The sequence below is a fragment of the Nicotiana tomentosiformis genome, chromosome 6, assembly GCF_000390325.3.
Source record: "Nicotiana tomentosiformis chromosome 6, ASM39032v3, whole genome shotgun sequence".
NCBI lineage: Eukaryota > Viridiplantae > Streptophyta > Magnoliopsida > Solanales > Solanaceae > Nicotiana > Nicotiana tomentosiformis.
Genome location: NC_090817.1, coordinates 90,691,160 through 90,708,966, shown reverse-complemented (window position 1 = coordinate 90,708,966; position 17,807 = coordinate 90,691,160). Strand labels below are relative to the sequence as shown.

At 37.3% G+C, this 17,807-nt stretch overlaps 1 protein-coding gene across 2 annotated transcripts; it reads left to right on the top strand.

Annotated features, from left to right (window-relative positions):
* Nucleotides 1–1,177: 1,177 nt before the first annotated feature.
* On the top strand, nucleotides 1,178–6,934 carry LOC104105227 (protein SUPPRESSOR OF K(+) TRANSPORT GROWTH DEFECT 1). 2 transcript variants are annotated; one of them, XM_009613480.4, is made up of 8 exons: nucleotides 1,178–1,920; nucleotides 4,238–4,343; nucleotides 5,205–5,403; nucleotides 5,528–5,596; nucleotides 5,670–5,744; nucleotides 5,855–5,953; nucleotides 6,033–6,188; nucleotides 6,560–6,934. In XM_009613480.4, exons 1-8 carry the CDS (start codon nucleotides 1,446–1,448, stop codon nucleotides 6,683–6,685), a joined length of 1,305 nt encoding a protein of 434 aa, XP_009611775.1. In that variant the 5' UTR covers nucleotides 1,178–1,445; the 3' UTR covers nucleotides 6,686–6,934. The 2 variants fall into 2 exon arrangements, 1 of the variants encoding a protein (XP_009611775.1); XR_011408737.1 differs by having other exon boundaries at nucleotides 1,222–1,920; nucleotides 5,174–5,403.
* The last annotated feature ends 10,873 nt before the right edge of the window (nucleotides 6,935–17,807 follow it).

Sequence of the window (17,807 nt, the reverse complement as noted above, 5' to 3'; positions counted from 1 at the left end):
TCTACCTATATTATAGTATAGAACTTAATATTTATTTATAAAAAAGAAAATATGCTAAGTATTTATTTATTAGGGATATAATTTTATTTCTCACTTTCTTGGATTATTTCAAACTTGCATTATATAATAGCATATTTTAATCAAGTATAAAATTTGAAGGACATTTTTGTCTTTAACTAAGTTAATGCATGCATTAAAACCCATTGCATTGTTAATACCATGGTTTCTTATGCATTAATTATGCATAGGATAATACCAAATATGATGTATAACTAATGCATTAGTTCAAAAAGTGTACCAAACAAAGTATTACTAATGCATGCATTATTTTACCTAATGCATCCTACCAAACGACCCCTAATTTATACTAAATTAAATTAGTATACCAAGCGCAAAAGAGACCACTTAATTAAAGCACTATACTAAATTAAAAGTTCACAAGATAGTTCAAAGTGTAAAAGATCAGTGCCGCAGAAATCTTCCTGGAGATGGAGGGGCACCCTCCCACCTAAGTTCTGAAAATTGACTAGATTGGCCTCCTAAGGTTTGATAGGGAATTTCGAGATGTTTAAATTTTGATATATTTGGATTTGAGGAACATATTGAGATGCAGATGATGAGTTAAATTAAATTTTGATTCAATTAATAATATTTGGAATATGTAGAATTAAGGAACCCGTAATTATCTTTTTACTTTTTTTTTGGGATGAATGAATAAGTGGAAAACAAGAATGCTTATATTCTTACAAAATGTGTTTGGACATTAATTGTGTGATTCCAAGTGAAAGAGCTAAGCATGGAAAAAGAATAAAGCATCCACAGTCTCTCCTACCGTACAAGGTATAACATAAACTTGATATAGTATGACTTAATCTAACAAATTATTTGATACGAATTTGTTGAATAAATCTGCATTACTTTGTAGAAATTTTAAACCAATAGCTTAAAAAGGTTTAACAGTCCTAAATTTGGGAAATTCAGCCCAAGAATACTCCCAACAAATATTTGAAAAGTAAATTTTTTACTATAAAATGGGGCTGATTACGTTATTCTAGAATGGAAAGGGGTGTCAAATGTAAACTTAGGAAGTTACGGGAGCTTTTACGCAATAAAAAGACTTAGTTGTTTCGCTGAAACGCAGCCCTACGTGTATCTCACGCTGCTTTCACAAACCTTTCCCAAATTCAATATTCAAACTCACAATTCGATTCCTTCAATCCTCTCCCTTGTACCTCTAACCCACCCGATTTCATATCCAAATCCACCCTCAAACCTTCAGAAATATACAAACAAGTGCACCCCAATCTGCAAAAAGATGCACATAAACTTGTGTATTTTCAATTCTAATCATTCTATTAGTTCCTACCTTTTCTAATTTCAGAGTTTGAACCTGGCCCACGTTTTCTCTTTCTTCTAATTGGGTTTGTAATTGTATATGATCGAAGATGTATAGCAATTTCAAGGAGCAAGCGATCGAGTACGTGAGGCAAGCAGTGCAAGAAGACAACGCTGGTAACTATGCAAAAGCATTCCCTCTTTACATGAACGCTTTGGAGTACTTCAAAACCCATTTAAAGTACGAGAAAAACCCTAAGATTAAGGAAGCGATTACTCAGAAATTTACCGAGTATTTGCGCCGGGCGGAGGAGATCCGAGCTGTGTTGGATGAGAGTGGGACCGGGCCAGGTCCGAATGGAGGGGATGCGGCTGTGGCGACAAGGCCCAAGACGAAGACGAAACCCAAGGATGGAGAAGATGGGGAGGATCCTGAACAGTCCAAGTTGAGGGCTGGGCTTAACTCCGCGATTGTTAGGGAGAAACCTAATATTAAGTGGAATGATGTTGCTGGGTTGGAAAGCGCTAAGCAAGCTTTGCAGGAAGCTGTGATTTTGCCTGTGAAGTTCCCTCAGTTCTTCACCGGTGAGTATTTGCTTTTATTTGGTATATTTGTATGGTTGCCATATTTTCTAGGGGTAAAAATTGATTGGTACTGGTGATTGTATTTCTTAAAATTAATTTTTAAGTAGCTTTAAGTTCAACAATCAATGATCAATCAACTATACCTTAATCCCAAACTAGTTGGGTTTAGGCTGTGTGAATATCCTATAGATGCTCAACTCGTTTCGAGATCTAATGTCTAGATGTTAAGAACTGAGAAAACTACCTATCCTTCCAGCTCCAAGACATTCAGATTTTTCCTGAAAATGTTTACATTGCTAGATTTATAGCCTATTGAGTTAGATGAGCTAGATGGATTCATTAGCTCCTAGCGCAGCATATCTGAATTCACTATAGGGTTAAGAGTGACTTGATTACATTGCTGAATAATCTATAGATTAAGACATTACCAAGGAGCTAATTCGTTCAGAACTCAGTTGGCTGCTTCTATAGTGAAGGCGGAGCATCCTTGGCTCAGCATTATAGCATATAACCAAAGAAATCAGGATTAATCCCACTTTTTGTCCCTTTCCTTTCTTAGGTTTGCTAGATAGAAAGAAGGCGAAGAGCGCAATAAGGTAATTGATCCTAGTCAATGTTGGTAGTTTTGCTTCTGCGTGCTGTGACCAGGAAAATAAATTTGGAAATGCATCTTTAGTAGGACAGTGCTCAATCCAATTGTCATAACAAAATGAGATCTTTCTGACATCACCAACGAGAGAACCAGTTCTTTCCACAAAACTAGGCCATGTTAGTGATTCTTTTGATGAAGTGGGAGAAAAGAGTTTTTGATATTACGTGTCCGCGTGCTTAGAGTAGATAATATAGTTTCTGAAGGGTAGTGAGTTTTCTTTTGAGACCAATAGGTTCAAACTTGGTATGTTGCATGTGTTGAATGATCTTTTCCGCGTAGGTGGGGGCTTAAATGGTTAGGGCTCAATAAAAAAGAGAAAGAGATCTTTTCTAAAATAAAAGGAGTTACCTTTCTCTTTGCATCTCAATTCAATCTATCCGTAGGTTTATAAATGAAGATTCACAGCACCTATTCAGGAGTTAAGGAGTTGGCTTGCAACGAATTGTGGTAGGTCCGTAGGAATCCCGACTTTCCAATAGGGCGGCGACAAACTGATATGATGCTCACTCACCATGAAGAAATGTAAGATCGAACTGCGCTCATGCATGCCACCAATTAACACCATTTATGATCCTTACCATATTTTTCTTATGACCTTCTTTCACGGCCATTTCCTTTGTGTTGAACCTCCATAGCCATTTCATCGACATGCTATGACATTAATGTGTTCGAGCAGAAATTATCTTCAATGCTTTCTTGGTTATTTGTCCATGTGGATAACTTGCAAATTCTGCACAGTTTAAGCTCAAGCATTGCAGTAATAACAGCTTACTTTGGGTAACATTTTAAGGTTATATAGAATTTGTAACAGAAGATCCAGAGCACAGGACTTAGCAAGGTGGTTAGACACATTGAATTAATGTATTTGGACTACCTATTCGTGCCGATACACTGATTTATAGCTGTTGTATATCGGATCCCAGTTCTTCTCTTATGAGAGGAACTGCTACTTGTTTATTCATGAACAAGAAATATTCTTTCTGCTTGAGGAGGTAAACTTGTGAAGCTATGGGGAACCTTCTGACACTAGGTGTCATGTTTGTACAGTGGATAACTTGCAAATTCTGCACAGTTTAAGCTCAAGCATTGCAGTAATAACAGCTTACTTTGGGTAACATTTTAAGGTTATATAGAATCTGTTACAGAAGATCCAGAGCACAGGACTTAGCAAGGTGGTTAGACACATTGAATTAATGTATTTGGACTACCTATTCGTGCTGATACACTGATTTATAGCTGTTGTATATCGGATCCCAGTTCTCCTCTTATGAGAGGAACTGCTACTTGTTTATTCATGAACAAGAAATATTCTTTCTGCTTGAGGAGGTAAACTTGTGAAGCTATGGGGAACCTTCTGACATTAGGTGTCATGTTTGTACGTGTAATAGTAACTGCTGGTAAAGCTCATGCGATTCAGTTTGTGATTTCTCTCTGTTTTTTTTTTTGTCACCGTTTCCTCAAGAGCCCCTTCCTCATCATACCCAAAAAGTCAAAACTAGGGACAAAAAAGGTGAAGAACATGTTTTTGCTTTTATTTTTTCTCCTTATAGTAAATTTAGAAGATGTTAATTAGCTCTGCAAAATTTTCCATCATCACCTAACTTTACAATTTTTTTGAGTGCTTTCGTTCATCCTCACCTAAGTGTTTTCTTGCCTTTCTTATAGGCAAGAGGAGGCCATGGAGAGCTTTTCTTTTATATGGTCCTCCTGGGACAGGAAAATCTTACTTGGCCAAAGCTGTTGCTACTGAAGCAGAATCCACTTTTTTCAGGTATTATTCCTCCGATGTGCAATTATTCATATTATTTACTCTCCATTTCGCTGCACACTTGAGCTAAGGATTAGACATTGCTTTTCTCACTGCGGCGCTGAGTCTGTAAAATGCACAGGTTATAGTTATTCTCTATGTTTTGCTCGGACTCTCCGAAAATATCACTGGGTGCGTGTCGGATTCTCCAAAAGCATTGTATTATTGGAGAATCCAATACGGGTGTGGCAGTGTTTCAAAGAGTCCGAAAACGTAGGTTATTCTTTAGATTGTTAACGTCATATTCATCTGTCATAAGGACAATTTAAGAACAAGAGAGGAATCGGAATCTCCTCTGCAGGCCAAAAAAAGTTAAAGAAAGCAAAATCAAAGAATAGGAGTTTCTAGAAGATTCCCACGGGGGGCAAGGAAGGTGAGCTGTTGATGAAGTGGCTCTGATGAGATACTTATATAGACGGTTGGATAACTCGAGATATGACAAGTGTATCATCTTGGTGTGTACTATTATTGAAATACTTTTGATTTATAAATAAAGATAAGATGTTCAATAAAGTTGTCTCAATATGTGCTGTTCTTATATAGCTTCAATGACATGATATCAATGTCTTATGAGATGCTTAATTTCTTAAATAATTTTAGATATGTGTATTGTCTTTGAAAAGTCGGCAGTATCCAATCCGAATAGATTTTTCATCTGTGTTTTTTTTCTTTCCCTCAGAGATATTTTTGATGAAATGCCGACATACGTGAGGAACATGCATGAATTCAGCTGCATTTCTGTTTTTGTCAGCTATTTGCTTATTTTTCTGCTTTCAAGAACTTAGTCTGTAAAGTTGGCAAGTGCCAACTGCTGTTTTTATGCAGTGTCTCATCATCGGACCTCGTTTCCAAGTGGATGGGTGAAAGTGAAAAGCTAGTTTCGAACCTATTCCAAATGGCTCGCGAAAGTGCCCCATCCATTATATTCGTCGATGAAATTGATTCCTTGTGTGGGCAGCGAGGAGAAGGAAATGAAAGTGAAGCTTCTAGACGTATTAAAACAGAACTGCTTGTGCAGATGCAGGTACTTGTTACACTGGGAAAGTAGTGAGTGCTCAATTAACCCCTTCCGGCAACCAGTACAAAACAAGAAATGAAGATCGGTTTGTTAAACAAATATCTTTGGCTTATCTAGTTTGTAATTTCAGGGTGTTGGACACAATGATGATAAAGTTCTTGTTCTTGCGGCAACAAATACACCCTATGCCCTAGATCAGGTAAAGAATGATCTGTGAGATATAATATAGCAGATCGTAATGATCTTTTGCTTACAGAAATTGTCCTCTGCAGGCTATTCGCCGAAGATTTGATAAGCGCATCTACATTCCTCTACCAGATGCGAAGGCACGACAACACATGTTCAAAGTGAGTCCAGTTGTATTTCTGTTTAAAGTAAATTTACGCAAATGTAATCTGATTCTGGTTTTTTAAGAGCTAGACTTATTATTTTCCATTTTGGCTTTTAAACTTTCCAGGTTCATTTAGGGGATACCCCCCATAACTTAAGTGAGAGCGACTTTGAAGACTTGGGCCGTAAAACAGAAGGTTTTTCTGGTTCGGATGTTTCTGTGTGTGTAAGTCTCTCAACCAAAAGGTGGAACCATTCCTCTGGTTTCTTCCTCTAATATAACTGTACTTTATCTTCTTGAACAGGTCAAAGATGTACTCTTTGAACCTGTTCGTAAAACACAAGATGCTATGTTCTTCACCCAGAGATCTGATGGTACATGGATGCCGTGTGGACCGAAACAACCGGGTGCGGTGCAGACAACTATGCAGGAGCTTGATGCTAAAGGACTTGCATCTCAGGTACAATCAGATAATCAGTGGCATAAATAATATTTCATGAGTTTGTTAATCCTTTTGTTTCTTTTCATTGAATTTTAACTGGAATATGTCAAGAACTACTCAGAACTCCTGTTGGACAATCACTATAAATTGTTTTTCATATTACTTTTGGAGGATGCATGAACTATATAATAATTTTAACTTAATGTGATTAGACATTGTGCTCCCGCTGATCTTTAACCTACACATCAAGGTTTCAATAGGTAGTAAAATAGTAGTTTATGCTTAAGTCAACAGATATCTGAGTATGAAGCTCCAATAATTGGTTGTTCTAATCTCTCTCTTACAAAAGAATGCGCTAATTAACTGCTTGCTTATTAATGCCTTTGCAGATCATCCCCCCACCCATTTCGAAAACAGACTTTGATAAGGTGCTTGCTCGTCAACGACCAACAGTAAGTAAATCGGACCTTGATGTGCACGAAAGATTCACCAAGGAGTTTGGAGAAGAAGGTTGAAGAAACTGAGCGGCTATTCCTGCAGTTGCCAAGATTTGTAGTTTACTTGTGTGTTGTGCCTGAAAAACACGATTCAAAGGCTCTTTAAATGGAAAGTTGACTTTGTTTACCCTTTCCTTCTGGGGTGTTTCAGTTTTACACTTCGAAATCTTATTGCAATTCAATTACTTCAGTAATTGTAAGCAACTGCAAGTACCAAAGTTTCTCTGATTTCCTCTTTATCAGTATGTTCATAGTTATTCTGGAAAATCTGAACCTGCCTTTTTATTTTTATTTTTATGATGAATGTCATTGTACTTATCAGAACTTAGAAGTTAAAGGATGCTGCTTTTCCTATGATTTACCAATGAGTTCTCAGGATAAGCTTTCCCTATTCAAATAGCAAAAATATATCCAGTGTGATCTTGGGGACGAAAAGCCCAAAATCAATCATCTATAGCTTTAGACTTAAAATAATACATATTCTTTAATATGGTGCACTAATAGTCATTTTTCTTTAGCAAAGTGGTGCACTCTTAACCACAACCCTAAACACCGTTAGTTTTTTAACGGGACTCACCTCATGTGCCTGTCACATGATTTCTATTTTAAAAAAAAAAAATTTTCTCTACAAAAGATCAACGTTCTCTTCCTTCTCTTTCCCATTTCTTCCCCCAATTTTCATAACCCTAGTTGGTAATATCCCTTTCTCCACCATCTTTTCAAATAAGAATATAGCTTTAATTGGATAACCATACTGTGAATAAGCTCAAATTGTAATTAATGATTTCGATGAATGAGTATCAATATTATTTTTCATAAAGCAGTTGGCATAAAATTTCTATTTCATTGCAAAATTCTTTGACAAAATGATTCACTTGGCTTAGACAACAGGTTTGGTCTTCCATATCCGTTCTGATATTGGACTATTAAATATTAGATTTCTCTTACTCAATTTTAAGTATCAACTTATACTTTATGGAAAGCTTTTGAAGCATTTCCTGATTATATACTGAATGAAAGATGAATATTATTGTGGCATAAAAAATGTGGATGCATTGTACTAATTATAATAAGAAAAAATTCCAGCAGCATCTTTTAGCATTTAGCAGCAGTTTACAGCTCTAAAAACCAATAAAAACAGCAACTAATGTCAAGTTTTATCACCAGCCTAAAAAATTAGCAAAAACAACAATCATTTTTCAGCAAAAGTAAAAGTCAGATTCCAGCACCAACTTCAAAAACAGTAGTACAATTCCAGTACTAGCTTAAAAAAACAACAAAATTCCAACACCAACTTACAAAACCAGAACAACAATAAAAATTTCCGCACCAGCTTAAAAATCAGCAAACTGAAGAGGTAGTTTCTTCTTGTACAATATTATATTTGCAAGTCCTTTTGTTGTGGCCAGGATTGTGACATACACTACAATCTAGAGACTTTTGCTTTCGTTTCATCTTTGTTCAACTAGCACCAACTTCATCTGGTTCCTTTTTTCGCAACTTTTGCTTTCTTCCTCTCTTACTATTTCTCACAATCTTTGGAGGCAGTGGAGGAACTTTACTTGACTAGGGCCATAGTTGTGGCCATTTATTGGAAGAATTGAGTTTTCATAAATTCTTCTATATGTTTCCACCTTGTAACAATCATGGACATAGTCAAGAATGTTATCCTTCTTAGCCCAAATTGCTGCAATAGCATGCTTGCAAGGGATTCCCGTGAGTGTAACGACCCGACTTGTCGTTTTAAGAATTAACATCCCGTTCGGTGACTTAAGGTTTCGAAAAATTTCGCAATATGTATTATGACCCGCGAGTGTGGTCGAGTTTTATTTTCGGAAGATTCGGAATTAAATTGAAAGAACAATTCTTATTTAGAAGCTTAAATGGAAAGAGTTGACCGGAGAGTTGATGTAACGACCCGAATGACTGTTTTGAGCTCTAGCACGTCGTTCAGCGGTTTGAGACCTTAAGTAGCTTCACTCCATGTTTTATGACTTGTACGCGTAGTCGGAATTTAATTTCGGGAAGTTCGGAATTGATTTGAAAAGAAAATTCTAATTTCGGAAGCTTTAAGTTGAAAGAATTGACTAAGGTTTGACTTTTGAATAAAACGACATAAAAGCAAAAGAATGTGGCCGATTCATCTAGTAAAAAGACTAGGAGGAAATAAAAAAAAGAGGGGGAGGACGTGAAAGTAAGGAAAAACAGAAAAAAAAAAACGATAAGGAGGGGCTGATTTCTTTGGGGAAAGGGACACGAAAAAGGCACCTAAAAAAAGAAGAAGAAGAAGGAAACAAAAAATGAAAGATACGAAAACAACAAAAGAAAGAGAGCTTGAAATCTCACAATCACTCATCTTCCTCATATTCCTTTTGAACATAAACAATGGCTATATTCTATCCAAATTCAGCTGGGTTGAAATTAATCTATCAAAGCAACGTAATGGAGATCGATTTCGTCGGTTGAGTTGATGTCGAGTGGTCGAGGCTGAGATCTGGTCCGTAGTAACCTGTGCTTTGTTCGAATTCGAGGTGCAATCACATTCAAGGCAAAATTATATAATACAAAGGTCTTTTCCTTTTTCTACCTTGCTTCAATTTTTACTTCATATATCATAAATTAGTGGTTTATTTGTTATGTTTCATCACGTTTTGATAATTTTATTTATTTATTTATTTTTTTTGCTTAATTTGTGCTTGTTGTGTGGAATATAAATAATAACGATTTTTGACTTTTTCTTTCTGTTTTTTTTTTTGGGTTTCGTAAGAGTGATATGTGCTTAAATTCTTTCTCCTCTATATAATGTTCAGTTCATTCTCTTGTCTACTGTATCAATGCCTTCCTGCTTAGCTGCTTTGGTATTTTACACTAATTCTCTTATCATCATGAGTTTGATTAGTTTAATAAGATCATAAATTGGAAGATAGTTTTGGTTATAAAAAGGTTACGTTGAAACTATTTTGGGGTTCTTCTCTTCGTCTTTGATATCTCATTATCAGTGTGTATGTACTTTATTGGATTTTGTTTAGTTATTTTTTTTGAGGTGACCTTTATTGATTCCACATAGTCTTCTGTTGAGCTTAGTTTCCAATTATTTTCCGTAGTCCTCCATCTTAGTTTTATTACAAGTGTAATACATGGTTTATATATGGATTTAAATATAGAAATTAGTAAAAATTTGAAATTTTGGGAGAAAATATAGAATTTGATATTTTTGGATTTTGATCACGAAATTGGACATGGAATTAAGAATAAATTATATATTTGAGTTCATGGTGTTATGGGTAAAGTTTATCTTCGAAATTTTTCGAAATCCGGACGCATGAGCCCGAGGGTTGACTTTGTTGGCTTTTGAGCGAAGCTGAGAAATATTATAAATTGTTAAATTATACGTATTGGGGTATATTTTGATTGGTTTGCACGATGTTTGACTAGTTTTGAAGAGACGGGCATCGGGTTGAGTTGTTTGAGTGGTGTTGGATCCGGTTATGGAATTTCAGAGTGAGGTACATATGCTCAATTTTCTGTTTAAATTAATTAAATGTTAAAAGAAATTGTTCATCCTCTCGAATTGATCCTATAATAAATATACTCTCCTTCCGGAGGTACATAAGAAAATGTCCTCCTTTCTTGTGGAGCGGGCCGAATGCCTCGGCAGGATAGATGCATCTATGGATCGCGCCGCACGTCCCTCGGCAGTGTACACGATACTCTGGATCGGGCCGTACGACCTCGACAGAAATCGTGCCTAATAATAATAATTACACAATACTTTACTATTTTTAATTACAGCTTGTGGATTTAATTAATAGATTGAGAATTGTTGCATTTGAAGGAATTTGATTAATAAGTTGGAAACTATTGGAAATTGAAAGAATTAATTATCTCTGCTTGTTAAGGAAATTATGATTATTCCTGTAAATGAGGCTAATTGATAAATTAAAAATTTATTGGAATTAAAGGAATTTAATTATTTCTGCTGGTTCAATAAAATTATTATTAACTCTGTGAATCACGTTGATAAAAATATTTCTATTTTTATGTTACTTATTATTATTGACCCTTAGTGAGTGTCAAAGTCGACCATCTCGTCTCTACTTCTTCGAGATTAGGCTTGATACTTACTGGGTACACGTTGTTTTTGTACTCATGCTGCACTTGCTGCACATTTTATTGTGCAGGTACATATATATCTAGCTGCCTTGTGGACGCAGAGGTGTGGTTAATAATTGTGGAGACATAGGTGAGCTGAATTCTGTATTACGATCCGCAGCCAACAGAGTCTCCTTCAGAGTTATTATATTTTCCTGTCTCATTTGTATTCTGGACAGATGTTGTATTTTATTTTTAATTCCCTATTAAATACTCATGCACTTGTGATACTGGATTTTGGGAATGGTTGTGAATTATTTAGAAATTTAGTTGCTAAAAATATTTATCATCTACTATATGAGTTCTATCTTTATTGTTTCATTGAAGAAATTTTGTTTTCAAAAATACTAAAATGGGTAATCAAGTTAATTGATTATGGTTGGCTTGCCTGACAATGGTGTCCGACGCCATCACGGCCTTAATGGATTTTGGATCGTGACAAACATGGTATTAGAGCACTAGGTTCACTTAGGTCTCACAAGTCATGAGCAAGTCTAGTAGAGTCTTGCGGATCGGTACAGAGACGTCTATACTTATCTTCGAGAGGCTACAAGGCTGTTAGGAATACTTCCCTTTTTGATTCCTCATCGTGCGATTTGATTCCTTTGAGGCTTATGCCTTTATTTCCTTCCTATTCAATCTTATGCGACGTGAAGCGCTTGTTATAAATTGGGGATCGAGGAAATTTTTAATGGTTCTACAGATGTAGCGCATAATGCTTCTCCCTGTTTAAGTAATTGGGCTATTATCGTCGCCTTGCGGAAGGCCACTCTGTCGTTTCAAATTAAGTATCAGTACTACCTAAAGTTTTGAGATTTGGCATTGATTGTTATGACGATTCGTGCGCTATTATCATACAATGTTTATGAAATGGTAAAATGCCTGTCTATGTGTCAGGACAGTAAACGACTTGAAAGAAGGTTTTTCTCAGTACATGATTCAAAGGTTCTATGTTTTATTTCCAGCGGAGAAAAGGTAATCGGACTATGAATGTTCAGGTTTGGGGGTTGATGGAGTAACGAAACTTGATATTTTCGAGTGTGGTAGAGTTCTCAATTGTGATGTGATGTCATCACCTTGTTAAATGCGTTAAGGTTTGCCGATGTTATGGTCTTCTTCAACTCGCCTTCACGGCGGGGTATTAAGAATTGGTGTAGGAGGAGCAGTTGTTAAAGATCGCGGTGTGCAGTGGTTCAGGATAGAAGCGGTGTTCCTAGTATTGATGGATCGAGAAGGATGATCCTCGGAAAGGTTTAAAGTTGGTAACGTCTATTGGTTTAAGTGCTACAGAGATGGGTTTTGAGTTAAGGAAACAACTGGGTAGCGAAGGATGAGGAAGGACATGTTGAAGGTGTCTTGTGGTGGTTAGGTTCCGAGAAGGACAAGTGTAAGAAAACATAAGTCGAGTAGTTGCTTAAAGCAAAGGGTTTGACCAAAGTGGGAGAGTGGCAAGGTAGCATATGGATTACGTGGTAGGATAATTACACGTCTTGAGAAAAGTTTGGAGTGATTTGGGATTTAGGATGGACAGTGACTAGGTCTACAGACTTAAGTTGTAATATTAGATACTATATTGAGGAAGATTAGATACAACTGGAGGGAGTTGCTTAATATGAAGAAGAATGCAACATGACTTTGGGTTAGAATGTATCATCGCACCTTTAATTAAGGTCAACAGGAAGTGAACGGACTGGCACAACTGGTGAACGAGCATAGGCTCAGGTTGGTTTATTGGTTTCGTGGTAATAATATTCGGTGCATCATTGTTGGAGGATGTCAACATGGAATTTCCATAGGTGGGACATCTCCTGTGAGCGGGTTAGCAGTTGTGTGGTATTGATGGAGCTTCTACTAAGAATTTTACTTGTTACCCGGTAAGAGGTCGAATAGGTGATTGTGGCTAATGGTTCAGAATGTTCGGGGAAAGCTTAACAAAATGAATTTTGAGAATTTGGCGGTTAACAACGCGGGATCATGGTAAACGAGGAGGAGGAATAGTTGTGGGCTCGATATTATGTGGTGGTATCTTAAAGCTAAGTGAGAGAGCCCCACCGTCTACAATTTGGATTGCATGGTTATCTATTTGTAAGGTTTATGGTTATCAGTGTATTGGTGGATCATTTCAACTAAGGAAAGAAAATATCAGTGGTAATTTGAGCAAAGGATTTGGGATATGTGTGCCATATTTGGCATTATCTATTCATGTTCAGGCTTGGGGAAGACTCAGATTCTATGCTTCATGTTGATGTGATGTACGAGGAAGGTGATTCAGTCGGGTGCTTCTTCGAGAGAGTGTTCAACTGCTAGCAGAGCCTTGGAGTTGATTTTATTCGGGACCAGGTCGGAATGGGTGACTCTCAATAATGGTCCTAGTGGATTCAAAATGTTACAGTGTGGTGCCTAAGGATTTCGAGCCTGTAGTATGGTTAAGCATCAAGCTTTTGCAACAGTTTTTGAAAAGGGTTTGGGGTGTTCTATGTTATCTTCGGTCTGCGGTGTAGCATTGGAGGAAATAGAAGGAAATAACTTCGGATTCATAAAAGAAGTATCAGAATGGGTGTACTAGTTGAAGATGTAAAAGTGCGCACAAGGAGGGATATGAGATGATTAGTGGGTTTTGAAACAGCGTGGTCTCATGAAATAAGGTCACTCGGGATGAGTGCGGATTTGAGTTCGTGATGTAATGAATGTGACTATTATTATTTCTAAGGCAAGTTGAGAATAAATTGAGAAAAGATGGGTCGGCTAACAATGGTTGAATTGGTATGATGGTGGCAATGATCAGTTCCTTCAGAGCATTGAGTTATGCATGTGATTTGTGGTGGTACATGCGAGGCTTGACGACCGCCATAATTGATTTTATTTGGAGGAATTCAAGTATTATGGCATGTTATGTGTAAAGGGATCCCGAAAGAGTTATGGTGGTTTAGACCACTACTTGAGGCCGGTATTTTCTGCGGATAGGGGAATTCGGTCACGTGTTGCAATGGTTCTCTTGAAATGAGTTAAGTAGAAGGTTTCTATATGATGAAGTGTTTACCCGATTAGTGGTTCGGGAGTTATGATGGAATTCTTATACTCATGCGCATTTGCATGATTAAGTGTACTAAGTAGCATGGGATTCGAAAGTTGAGGATTCAAGATTTCGGTTCGGTGTTGACAAGGATGTCCTGAGCTCGGATGAACAGGAAAAGGATTTAGATATTTAAAGTAAGATGGTATTGTTTTCGGCGTCACCTAAGGTCGATGTCAGGTGTAAGAGACCTTGTGTATTGATTTATGGATCCTTGAAAGGTTATTAGCCTAGTACGGTGAGATCAGAATCGGCTTGAGGTATGTGGATGAATTTAAAAATGAATATAGGCTTTATATCAAGCCGGATATGTTCATTTCAGCATAGCGCTCCTTATGGAGGAGTATTCGGACGTTGGAAGTCGTTTCGTCGTCGGCTATTTCATGTAATACTATATTGTGCCGTGTGAGTTATGAAATGGCTCGATAAATTTCTTATGTATTGAGGTTCCGTGTAGCGATGGTGCTATGTGAGCAGGATGGCTCTCGAGATTCATATCATATATCACATCTTAGTTGTGCTTGAGTTTTGTAGCGTATGGCGCTGTCGGTCCTCCCAGGGATGGTATCATGCACTTAGCGTGCTTGTGTCCGATATTCATATATTTTTTAGTAATGACCATTCTAGCTCGGTAAGTATTTCCTTATAGATTCTTTTTTTGTGCGGATCGGGTGGCACGCCGCCACGGGTATGTTGTTTGGATCGAGTTGCACGCCGCAACAGTGAGATGTTGAATACAGTTACATATATTTGTTTCTTTGTATTTTGTTTCTCATTCACTGAAGACAGTTCATAGCGTCTGTTCGACTGTTTTATTTGTTACGTGGGCTGGGTAGTTCTTTTTCAGAGTTTGTTTTTCTTTATATATCATATTCGAGTTATGGCTTGTCGGCGCATTGATGGTGTCATATGAGATTTTGGTCAGTGGTTGAGATGGCTTATTGTCTGAACAACTTGTACTGGGTGAGACGCGGTTATTGGTTAATTGTTCCTGTTAAAGAGCAAGTAGCGTGATTCAGTTCAAAATAAGGTAATGGTTCCTGTCAGGAGGGGACTCCAGGATTTGTTGATTCTACAGGTGGTTATGAGTTTCTACACATCTCGTTCATCGTGGCAACATTAGAGATTTGGAACCGAGCTCATAGGTGTTATGAGGTGTGCTTCGGGTGCCGGGTCAGTATAGTTTCAGCTGTTGTGCTTGGAAGAGGTTGCCTTGGGAAAATGATTTATGCGATGCATTTTGTGATGTTAGCCTGAGTGCATGATTGTGTGTGGAATCAACATGTGGAGGTTTGCACTGTGTTCGTGCTTTAGAATAAGGTCTTGTAAAGAAATTCAGAAGTTGGAATTTTGTTCTAAAGCTGGTTAGCTAAGGTTATATGTAGGATTTTCAGTTTGGCTCGAGCTAATGTGTGCAACTGGATTGTGGTAGCACGGGCAGGTGCACGAGGTATTTAACAATGATTTTGGACAATCCCGGAGTAGATCTTAGCATGTTCGAGGACGAACGTATGTTTAAGTGGGAGAGAATGTAATGACTCGAATGGCTATTTTGAGCTCTAGTGCGTCGTTCGGTGATTTGAGGTCTTGAGTAGCTTCGCTCCATATTTTATGACTTGTACACATAGTCGGAATTTAATTTCGGGAAGTTCGAAATTGATTAGAAAAGAAAATTCTAATTTCGGAAGCTTTAAGTTGGAAGAATTGACTAAGGTTTGACTTTTGAATAAAACGACCTAAAAGCAAAAGAATGTGGCCGATTCATCTAGAAAAAAGACTAGGAGGAAATAAAAAAAAGAAGGGGAGGACGTGAAAGTAAGGAAAAACAGAAAAAAGAAACGATAAGGAGGGGCTGATTTCTTTGGGGAAAGGGACACGAAAAAGACACCTAAAATAAGAAGAAGAAGGAAACAAAAAATGAAAGATACGAAAACAACAAAAGAAAGAGAGCTTGAAATCTCACAATCACTCATCTTCCTCATATTCCTTTTGAACATAAACAATGGCTATATTCTATCCAAATTCAGCTGGGTTGAAATTAATCTATCAAAGCAACGTAATGGAGATCGATTTCGTCGGTTGAGTTGATGTCGAGTGGTTGAGGCTGAGATCTGGTCCGTAGTAGCCTGTGCTTTGTTCGAATTCGAGGTGCTATCACATTCAAGGCAAAATTATATAATACAAAAGTCTTTTCCTTTTTCTACCTTGCTTCAATTTTTACTTCATATATCATAAATTAGTGGTTTATTTGTTATGTTTCATCACGTTTTGATAATTTTATTTATTTACTTATTTTTTGTGCTTAATTTGTGCTTGTTGTGTGGAATATAAATAATAACGTTTTTTGACTTTTTCTTTCTATTTTTTTTGGGTTTCGTAAGAGTGATATGTGCTTAAATTCTTTCTCCTTTGTATAATGTTCAGTTCATTCTCTTGTCTACTGTATCAATGCCTTTGTAACGATCCGGTCGGTCGTTTTAACTATTACAATCCCGTTCCCCCATTTACTTCTCAAATTGTGAATTACAGTTGTTATTTGGCTTGCCGGGGTAATTGGTTTGGGTTCGGTGAGGTTTTGAAATAATTTAGAGCGCTTAGTTCCAAGGTTTAGAATTTTAGTTGAAAAGGTTGACCGGATGTTAACTTATGTGTAACGACCCCATAGAAATTTTGCTAAGGAAATTAAGGTTTGGTGGTGCCGAGGTAGATCAATTAGTACAAAGATTATAGAAATTTCTCGCGGTGAGCTTACGGTTTGGACTTTTTGGGTTGAACAATGCACCAATGTGTAAAGAAAAATTTTGTCGGAAAAATGTCATCCTGCGACCACTATGCGGTCGCAGAATCACTCTGCGGACCGCATAAGGGTCGCAAAGTGGATTAGGAGAAGGGCAAGATTTGAGAAAACTCTGTGGTGCACTATGCGACTGCAAACCTATTTTGCGGTGCATTATGCGACTGCAGACCAAGTATGCGGGCCGCATAATGACCGCAGACCGGGTCAGTAACGCCCAGCTTTGGAGGCCAAATTATGCGGCGGATATGTGGACCGCATACCTGTTATGCGACCACATACTTGCGTCGGAGCTTCCATTCTTTCTAATTTTTGACCCGACCCAACTTTAATTTATAGCCCTTGAAGCTCATTTTTGAGCCAAAATATGATATTTTAGAGAAAGGTGAGAGCATTTTAGAGAGAGAAAGTGAAGACTTTATCATTTATCCATCAATTCTTGTTCAAGGTTTGAAGATTTTACAAGGATCTTGCTAGGGCTTCAAATAGGTAAGAATTTCTTTCCTCAATCCTTCAATTTCGGGTTTGGAGTAAAAATAGGTGATTTATAGTATGATTCTTGGGTGTAAGAGTATTATGTATACATACCAATAAGGTTGTGGAAAGATTGTTAAGTTCAAATGGGTAAGGATTGGGTTGAAAATGGTAAAAATCTTCATAGGCTTTAATTGAAGATTTGAGGGTCGAGTTGGTGTTGGATTTTGGTAAAATTTGTATGGTTGGACTCGTGGTTGGAGGAGCATTCATATTTTGTAACTTTTATCGGGTTCAGATACGTGGTCCCTACGGGCGATTTTTGAGTTAATATCGGATTTTATTGGAAACATTAGTATTTTCTTATGGAATTAATTACAATAATTGGTATTGACTGAATCGAATTTATTGTGGCTAGATACGAGACTTTCGGAGACCAATTCTCGTGGAAAGGGCATAGCGGAATAAGGAATTACACGGGTTGAGCTAAGTAACAATTATAAATCTGGTTATGAGGGTATGAAACCCCATATTTTGGTATCATGTGATTATTTTGGAGGTGGAGCACATGCTAGGTGACAGGCGTGTGGGCATGCACCAAGGGGAATGTGACTTGGACCGTCCCGGGAAACTGTAAAGTTGAATAA